The 10000-nt window shown below is 40.4% G+C and overlaps 2 protein-coding genes across 3 annotated transcripts in view; both read left to right on the plus strand.

Moving 5' to 3' along the window:
- Positions 1-1022, plus strand: part of lamb3 (laminin subunit beta 3) — a 12964-nt gene extending 11942 nt beyond the window's left edge. For both annotated transcript variants that reach the window (XM_047803252.1, XM_027155929.2), the window contains exons 21-22: positions 295-445; positions 768-1022. In XM_047803252.1, coding sequence (XP_047659208.1) covers positions 295-445; positions 768-907 — 291 coding nt within the window. In that variant the 3' untranslated portion in view covers positions 908-1022. The remainder of the gene's footprint in view (positions 1-294; positions 446-767) is intronic.
- An 8321-nt stretch (positions 1023-9343) lies between these two features.
- Positions 9344-10000, plus strand: part of LOC113649009 (achaete-scute homolog 5-like) — a 968-nt gene continuing 311 nt past the window's right edge. The window contains exon 1 of the mRNA XM_027156565.2: positions 9344-10000. This exon is cut by the window's right edge and continues 311 nt beyond it. Within this exon, the coding sequence (XP_027012366.1) occupies positions 9344-9901 (558 nt within the window). The 3' untranslated portion in view covers positions 9902-10000.

Below are 10000 nucleotides of genomic sequence, written 5' to 3' on the forward strand. Positions count from 1 at the left end.
ACTACACTACACCCTACACTACACAACACTACACACTACACCCTGCACAACACTACACTACACCCTACACTACACAACACTACACACTACACCCTACACAACACTACACTACACCCTACACTACACAACACTACACTATACCCTACACTACACACTACTGAATCTAATGAATCAGTTCCTTTGTAATATTGGAACTGATTTGCACCAACAAATCAAATAAATTTCATCTTTACTCTTTAACAAAATCAGGTTTCTTTGTTTTTTGATGATGATGATGATGATGATGATGTATAGGACCTGGAATTGCTGCAGCAACAGATGTTGAAGCTGCAGCAGAATATAGACATCAACACCACCACAGATGCAGCAGAAAGGCTACAGACACTACAGACTGAGGCAACTCACCTGATTCAGGACACAGCTGACATCCTGAACCAGCTTACAGGTACAGACAGACAGACAGGAAGAGACAGACAGACAGGAAGAGACAGACAGACAGGAAGAGACAGACAGATGAGGGTTATGACTATATTAATATATATATATTTAACAGAGTTTTAAGGGTAGTGGACATTTTGCACGCCATGCTGGACCCCCTAAAGGAGGAAGTGCACAAAGGAAGGGAACTAGTGGAGAATGTGTGTGTGTGTGTGTGTGGGGGGGGGCTGATGTATATATCAGTATGTTACAATATGAATGGAATATTTACATGTTTAGAATAAATGTTTTTAATAAATGAACATAAGAGTTCTCTCTCTCTTTCTCAGATAAGGAGGCGGGGCTGCAGAAGCTGGGGGAGGAGTTTGTGTTAAACTCTCAGCTATTGGATGGTCTGGAGTCTCGACTGAAAGTGCTGATCAGTAACATTAACACTAAAGCTCAATATCTCAGTAGCTGTGTGGCATAAACCAATATTTATATTTTTTACTGCAACTTTTAAATTAAGGTCAATGTTCTTTTTGTAACAGAATATTTCTGCATTTTATTCAATAATAAAAATAATTGAAAGATATCAATACTGAGTGTTTGTGTTCCTGTACTTTAATTTCACACACACATCATCAAACTGGTAATATTATTTAAATGTAAATACTCAAAATTAAGGATGTACCGAGGTGGTGCGTGACCGATCCAAATCCGATACCCGTGGTCATGGGCGTCGGAACCATTATATGTGGGTGGGACAGGACACGCCCACTTTTAAGACTAATAATATTGGACCCACCCACTTTTACAGTCTCTATTTAGCACATATGTCTTTTTTATTACTTTTCAGAGCGCCGCCAGGCGAATCCATTCTGCTTGAGGAATGTCCTAATAAATTAAACTCCAGTCCGTGTTTTACCTACAGCATTGACCGCGCTGCTGCTTCCTGATATCCATGGGCGTCGGAACCATTATATGTGGGTGGGACAGGACACGCCCACTTTTTTATTTACTTCCGACGCCCGTGCACGTGGTGGTTGATTAATGACCAGCAAACATCACAGACTATCGCTTAAACCTATAAGAAAAATACACTTATATAATAAATTACATTAATGTAAATAAATTAATAATGTAAATAAACCGCCTGCGACAGACAGCATGTTTATCAAGCGTCCTTTCTGTTTACCTCAGTGTGTTAAACATATCGCTCATTTGGGTGTGAGGTTTACTGTTTAATACACTTTACTTTGTGTTTCAGGAGTTTTAATTTAAGACTCACTTTAAAATATTGTCTTTTCTTCAGAAAATAATTTAATGTAATAATTGCAGTATAAGGGGGCACGGTGCACACTGCACACACTGCAGGTAAAAGTGGCCCAAATCTGATTTTTTTGGGGTCAAGTGACCAGGTCAGACTTCTTCAGCAGTAGTGTGAACACTCAAATCTGGCCCAGATCTGATTTTTTTAAATCAGATCTGGGCCACTTCTATATGTGGTCCTGAATCAGACCCAAATCTGATTTTTTCCAATGTGGCCACAGTGTGAACAGCCAAGGCGGATTTGATGCGACTTTTATGTCAATCTACATCAACATTCGTCATAATTATGCACCGGCAAAAATCTATTTATTTATTTATTCATTTATTTTGCACCTGCGAAAATGTGACACAAACATGACCAGTAACGTGTGTGTGTTAAGAGTGTTATAAAGTGGTTACATGAACCAGCTCATAATGTTTGCATTGAATACATCACTTTATAGCATTACATGATATGTTTGCTTGCACCAGATGATACGATACTTCCTCCGTAACCTCGCCAACGTTTTAGTGCAACGGCGTGCTGCGTGTGACGTCATCGTTATCGTTCGTTTGCGCGTGCGGGTCAGTTCGAAACAGCAAACAGTTCATACTGGTATCTGATATAGGCCACATTTTAAAAGGTAATGTGAACAGACAAACAAAAAAAATCAGATCTGAGCGAAATATCCAACTTGAGCATGAAGACTTGCAGTGTGAACGTGGTCTTAGTGGTTAGCATGTTCTCCTCACACCTCCAGGGTTGGGGGTTCGATTCCCACCTCCACCTTGTGTGTGTGTAGTTTGCATGTTCTCCCCGTACCTCGGGGGTTTCCTCCGGGTACTCCGGTTTCCTCCCCCGGTCCAAAGACATGCATGGTAGGTTGATTGGCATCTCTGGAAAATTGTCCGTAGTGTGTGTGTGTGTGAGTGAATGAGTGTGTGTGTGTGCCCTGTGATGGGTTGGCACTCCGTCCAGGGTGTATCCTGCCTCGATGCCCGATGACACCTGAGATAGGCACAGGCTCCCCATGACCAGAGAAGTTCGGATAAGCGGTAGAAGATGAATGAATGAGTGAATTGCAGTATATATGGTTTAGATTGTTATACCACTAACTGTTAAAAGTTCTGTTTGCTGCTGCATTAATTCTTTGTTTAAGGTTTCTTGCGTTCTCATTTTTCATCCAGTAATGTGGACATTTTTATATTTCTTTGCCAGAAACAAATAAATCTTAATAACTAAGGGAGTTGTTTACATTCTTTAGTTTTAAAGGTGGAAAAGAACACAGATATCGGATCGGTATCAGCCGTACCGGCAAACTCTGGTATTGGAATCGGAAGAGAAAAAGTTGTATCGGTACATCCCTACACTAGTGTATTAAAGAAACAACAAGTTATAAATTATTATAAAAGCACAAAACTACAAACAAAATAGAAAACTACTATTTAAACGAAGTGTTTACATACTCATATACAAACTAGATAAGAATATAAAAACTATATGCAACAATATTTTTTGTCCACAGCACCCCATTACATCAGTTACCACTCCATTACATCAGTTACCACTCCATTACATCAGTTACCACCCCATCACAGTGAACCACCCCATTACATCAGTTACCACCCCATTACATTAGTTACCACCCCATCACAGTGAACCACCCCATTACATCAGTTACCACCCCATCACAGTGAACCACCCCATCACATCAGTTACCACCCCATCACAGTGAACCACCCCATCACATCAGTTACCACCCCATCACATTGAACGACCCCATCACATTAGTTACCACCGAATCACATCAGTTACCACCCCATCACAATGAACCACCCCATCACATCAGTTACCACCCCATCACATCAGTTACCACCCTGTCACATCGTTATTTTGTTAAACGTTTATGTAAAGGAAATTGAATGTAACGTAAATTAATATTGAATGATGTTCTTGTTGTGTTCACTAAAAAAAATACATGTAACTTTATTTGCATTTTTTAAGTGAATTCATGGTTTCAGTAAAAACAATGAGGCCATTGAGATGTTGATTTCATATTTCAAGATTATAAATCAAATAAACTTTCTATTTATGGTTTTCAAAAATGGGACATTTTACTATTAGGGAAACATTAGATTTTAAAAATATATTTATATTTATACATATAATGGAGAACATATTGTCTGTAACAGAGTGGTACAAGAAAGGCTCCCTTTCTGAATAAAAAGAATAATATTAATAAGGATTTTGTCTGAGGTGGGAAAATATATTTTTGGGTGGACTAACATATCTTTTTAAGTTTACTTTTATTAAAGATTTTAAAGATAAAATGAAAATGTCGCCCGTTTTGTAGAATGACACGTGAATGTTGTAACCTGGAAGTGTGTAAATGTGACACAGTTCATTATAAAAGGTGGAGAAATGTTTAGACTTACAGAATATGTGTTTAACAGATTAGACATATTACTTAATGTCATAACATCGTTTCACCAGCAGATGGCGGAAAAGGAGTATTGTATTTTTTTCTGTACAATTTCTTTTACAATTAGTGACATGTATTTATGATTACTGTGTTCACTTGGGCTTCGGAACCATTATATGTGGGTGGGACAGGGCCCACCCACTTTTTAAGACCAATAATATTGGACCCACCCACTTTTTTAAGACCAATACTATAGGACCCACCCACTTTTTAAGACCAATAATATTGGACCCACCCACTTTTACCGTCTCTATTCAGCGCATGTCTGTTCACTTTTCGCTTCTACAGTCAGAAATGTATTTAACATTAAGTCCAGAAAAAATTGAAGGTTTTGATATTAAGATAATTTACATTTTCACAATATAATACATAGTGCTAATAGGTGTAAGTTTATTACTTACATTCTTCCACTTGAGTAAACTTCATATGAGCAATCACTACTTACCTTATAGCCTACTGCATGTAACACTGCTACAATGGTGTGTGTGTGTGTGTGTGTGTGTCTACACACATATATATATACACACACATATATATTACCTTACCTTATAGCCTACTGCATGCTACACTGCTACAATGGTGTGACTATACATGTTTATTTAAACATTTAAATTGTATTTGTATAGGTTTATTTAGTTTCCCTGCTACAACAACACAACCTTACACAGTTTCTTCCTGACACTTTTGCTCTGCAGTTACAGAGTATGAACCTTTGAGACATGGTGTTGTCTCAGCTTATAAACCCACAGACAACCAGTGACATTAAGCTAAAGTGATCTATGCCATCTTGTTGTCTCAACATTGTGATCATGAAGACCAAATATGTCCTCAAAGCTTACTTCTGCTTTAGATTCAGAATCAGATTCTTTTATTTAATACCATGTCAGCAAGCAAAGCTATTTTCATGGCAAAAATCAATTACAAAAACACAAATATCTTATAAATACAATAAAAACAAAACAAATATAAACAGCAAGTCATATTATACAATTTTTTTAAACATACGATAGAAAAAAAAATTCAAAATCTTTTCAGGCATAATGTAGGGAAAGTACTCAAACCCCTCTCCATTTTTCACTGTTTAATTGCAGCCGTTTGCTAAAATAAAAAAAGTTCATGTTATTTCTCATTAATGTACTCAGCACCCCATCGTGACAGAAAAAAACAGACCTGTAAGAAATTTTTGCAAATTTATTAAAAAAGAAAAACTGAAATATCACATGGTCATAAGTATTCAGACCCTTTGCTGTGACACTCATATTTAACTCACATGCTGTCCATTTCTTCTGATCCTCCTTGAGATGGTTCTACTCCTTCTCAGGAGTCCAGCTGTATTTAATTTAACTGATTGGACTTGATTAGGAAAGGCACACACCTGTCTATATTGTGGGATGTTGTTGTCCAGTTCAGCCTTGTTACAGTTTTTACTTCATCTCTGCTCAGTCATCAGGAAAATAATAATAATAAACAAGTATAAGTAAAAACCTTAGTATGTTTACCTGAGTGTGTGTTCACCTGAGTGTGTGTTTACCTGAGTGTTTGTTTACCTGAGTGTGTGTTCAAGTGAGTGTTTACCTGACTGCGTATTCACCTGACTGTGTGTTCACCTGAGTGTGTGTTTGTTTACCTGAGTGTGTGTTCAAGTGAGTGTTTACCTGACTGCGTGTTCACCTGAGTGTGTTCACCTGAGTGTATGTTTACCTGAGTGTGTGTTTGTTTACCTGAGTGTGTTTACACCTGAGTGTGTGTTTAGGTGAGTGTGTTTACACCTGAGTGTGTGTTTGTTTACCTGAGTGTGTGTTCAAGTGAGTGTTTACCTGAGTGTGTGTTCACCTGAGTGTGTGTTCACCTGAGTGTGTGTTCACCTGAGTGTGTGTTTGTTTACCTGAGTGTGTTTACACCTGAGTGTGTGTTTAGGTGAGTGTGTTTACACCTGAGAGTGTGTTCGCCTGAGAGTGTGTTCGTGTTTGACTGTTCAGCTGGGTTTAGGTAAGAGAAACCGTTAGCTGTCTGCACCTTGTCAGGATGTGATTTGGACTTACACACACACACACACACACACATTCTAAAAGCACTGGCTTCAAAGCTAAACCACACATGCTGGAAAGAAAAGATCTATCATCAGAGTGAAGAAACATGTCCGGCAAACAAGCCTGTGTGTGTGTGTGAGTGTGTGAGAACACTATCACGTCATCTTAAAATACACCTGGTCTGACATGCCGTAAAGAAATGGATGCCATTTTGATGATAGAGATGTGAGAGAGCACTGAGTCTGAGGGGCATGTCCTTTAATATCAAATAAGTATTTATTTATTTATTTATTTATTTATTTTCCAAAACTTTAATTAAAAACTGAAATGTTCCTTTACAGTTAGGGGTTGGGGTGGAACATGAGGATGCTGCATGAAGTGAGAACTTTCCCAGTCAGGGGTCAGGGCTGGAGATGACACGACTGAACCGCTGAGAAATAATCAAACCCCCTGATGATTTTACCTGTGAGATAAATTAAAGTTTACAGCATGTAGTAGAACTGATACTGAAACGGTCTAAAGTGTTTCAAACAGAATAAACAGAAATTATGAATGGAGACTGGGGTTTTAATGTAGAAGAGAAGAGAAGAGAAGAGAAGAGAAGAGAAGAGAAGAGAAGAGAATTGTTTACATACACTTACATATTTATCTGTACTTGTTCACTTGTACAACATTTTCTGATATTTCATTGCTATGTACCTGTAATATGCAATCACAGTAAAGTTCTATCTATCTATCTATCTATCTATCTATCTATCTATCTATCTATCTATCTATCTATCTATCTATCTATCTCTTTATAAGTGTTGGGGAAATAAACATTATGAAGCCACATGCCATGAAAAGTGCAGGATCTAGGCAAGTCTAATGAGTGTTTGGTGAAGGTGGAGTCGCAAGGATCTAAATCCACCGTCTGTTCTCTAATCAGGGAAACAGTTTGATCTGAATCTCCACAAACACACATTATCACCATCAAAGACAGACAGACACACACACACACACACACACACACACACACACACACACACACACACACACACACACACAGTAGCAGTAGTATAGTGTAGCTGTAGTGTAGTTGTAGCTGTAGTGTAGCTGCAGCTGTAGTGTAGTTGTAGTTGTAGCTGTAGTGTAGTTTAGTTGTAGCTGTAGTGTAGTGTAGCAGTAGTGTAGTTGTAGCTGTAGTGTAGTTTAGTTGTAGCTGTAGTGTAGTGTAGCAGTAGTGTAGTTGTAGTGTAGTGTAGTTTAGTAGTAGCTGTAGTGTAGTGTAGCAGTAGTGTAGTGTAGCAGTAGTGTAGTGTAGCAGTAGTGTAGTTGTAGCTGTAGTGTAGTTTAGTTGTAGCTGTAGTTTAGCGTAGTTGTAGCTGTAGTGTAGTTTAGTTGTAGCTGTAGTTGTAGCTGTAGTGTAGTTTAGTTGTAGCTGTAGTGTAGTGTAGCAGTAGTGTAGTGTAGCTGTTGTGTAGTGTAGCAGTTGTGTAGTGTAGCAGTTGTGTAGCAGTAGTGTAGTGTAGCAGTTGTGTAGCTATAGTGTAGCTATAGTGTGAGCGGATGTTAATTAGTGTTTGCAGCTGTTCCTCTTCAGCCAGTCAACACCAGCTTGTAACCCAAAACACACCCTATCTCACTCTACATCCTGTGCTTCATCCTCCCTTTGAAATTCACAACTACTGTACACACACACACACACACACACACACACACACACACACACACACACACACACACACACACACACACATACAGATTCCTCCAAACTGTACACGCCCCACTGTGAGGCGGGGCATCTGAGATAGTAAAGAGAGAACAATCACTTCACGTATGCTATTTTAACATCGATAGATAGAGACGATGCTTCGTGAATTTTGATGGACTGCAGCAAATTCTTACACACATCTGTACAGGTAAACTACAGCTCCCTCTCATCACACATCTGTACAGGTAAACTACAGCTGCTTCTCATCACACATCTGTACAGGAAAACTACAGCTGCTTCTTAGCACACATCTGTACTGTATACATTTATACTGTAATGATCTCAGACAGAAACACAGAGAGAGAGAGATAGAGAGACAGACAGACAGACAGACAGACAGACAGACAGGTGGAGAGAGACAGACAGAGATGGAGAGAAAAAGAGAGGGAGACAGACAGACAGAGAGACAGAGACAGACAGACAGAGAGAGACAGACAGACAGAGATGGAGGGAAAGAGAGAGAGACAGACAGACAGACAGAGAGAGAGACAGACAGACAGACAGAGATGGAGAGAGAGAGACAGACAGACAGACGGAGAGAGAGAGAGACAAACAGACAGACAGACAGAGATGGAGAGAGAAAGAGAGAGAGACAGACAGAGATGGACAGACAGACAGACAGACAGACAGACAGACAGAGATGGAGAGAGAGAGAGACACACACAGAAAGACAGACAGACAGAGATCGAGAGGGAGAGACACACACACACAGACAGACAGACAGAGATGGAGAGAGAGAGAGAGACAGACAGACAGACAGACAAAGATTGAGAGAGAGAGACAGACAGACAGACAGACAGACAGAGCTCCAGCCAAGGGAATTAATGCATCATTAAGAGATTATTGAGTAGAAACAGTGTGTTGATGCTGCATCTTTAATCTCAGTGATTAATAACTCTCTGAATAATATAGATATTATTGTCAATAGTCAATATTGGGAATATTTATTATTGGTGTTGTTGTTGTTGTTATTATTATTATTATTATTATTATTATTATTATTATTATTATTATTAAACTCTCATGTCTGCTCTAGAGTGTCACGTTTGGAAGAGTGAGATGAGAACATAAGAGATATTCACCAAGCTCATCTACACAAGCATGGAGAGAAGGTGAAAGTAACGATGATGATGGAGTCTCCTCACTGAGCATTGCTCCAGCAAACAGAGAGTCTGTGATGATGATGATAATGATGATGAGGAGGAGGAGGAGGACAGTTACAGTGTTACAGTAGTGCTCGTGTAGTGTCACAGCTTCCTGTTGTCATTAAACCTTGTGAAACAGCAGCGGTGCCGCGAGCGCTCCCTTATTTGCTTTATATTACATTAAAGATTCGACCCCAGTCCATCATGAACTCTGCGTTCACTCGGCCGCTCTCTGAGCATTACTGTCCCTACAGTGTGGTGTCGCCCTCTGCTGGTCACTCTCTAAAGCGCGCTAACACGCAGTTCCACCCGGCACGTTTCCGCCACGCGCTCCCGCTGCTCATCTACCCGCGCAACGCGGGGCCGCGCATCTACGACGGCTCCTTTCCTGGTGCTGCCGCGCCGCTCGTGCCGTATCTCGGTCCGTTCCACGGGCGCTTTGGCGTGTACGAGTGCGCGCTCGAGCCCGCCTTTATTCAGAAGCGTAACGAGAGAGAGAGGCAGCGCGTGAAATGCGTAAATCAGGGCTATGCCAAATTGCGCGAGCACCTTCCCGGGACCGCCGCCGACAAAAGACTGAGCAAAGTGGAGACGCTACGAGCCGCTATCCGGTACATCAAGCATTTGCAGCGGCTCGTGGATGAGCGTGAAGCTCAGACGGGGGAAGTGCGTGCAGAGAAAGAAAGCAGTTCGCGAGACCTCTCCATCACTTCCTCCCCTGCGCGCCGCTGTGATGCGTCTCGGGACTATTCTGGATCCTGAGCAGAACCTGAGCAGAAACATCTGTCAGCATCACTGCACGCGCTGCTCCAACATTCTCACCCTATACACACTATGCACTACACTCTGATGACTCCGCCT

Source organism: Tachysurus fulvidraco, chromosome 2 (assembly GCF_022655615.1).
Source record: "Tachysurus fulvidraco isolate hzauxx_2018 chromosome 2, HZAU_PFXX_2.0, whole genome shotgun sequence".
NCBI classification, from domain to species: Eukaryota; Metazoa; Chordata; class Actinopteri; order Siluriformes; family Bagridae; genus Tachysurus; species Tachysurus fulvidraco.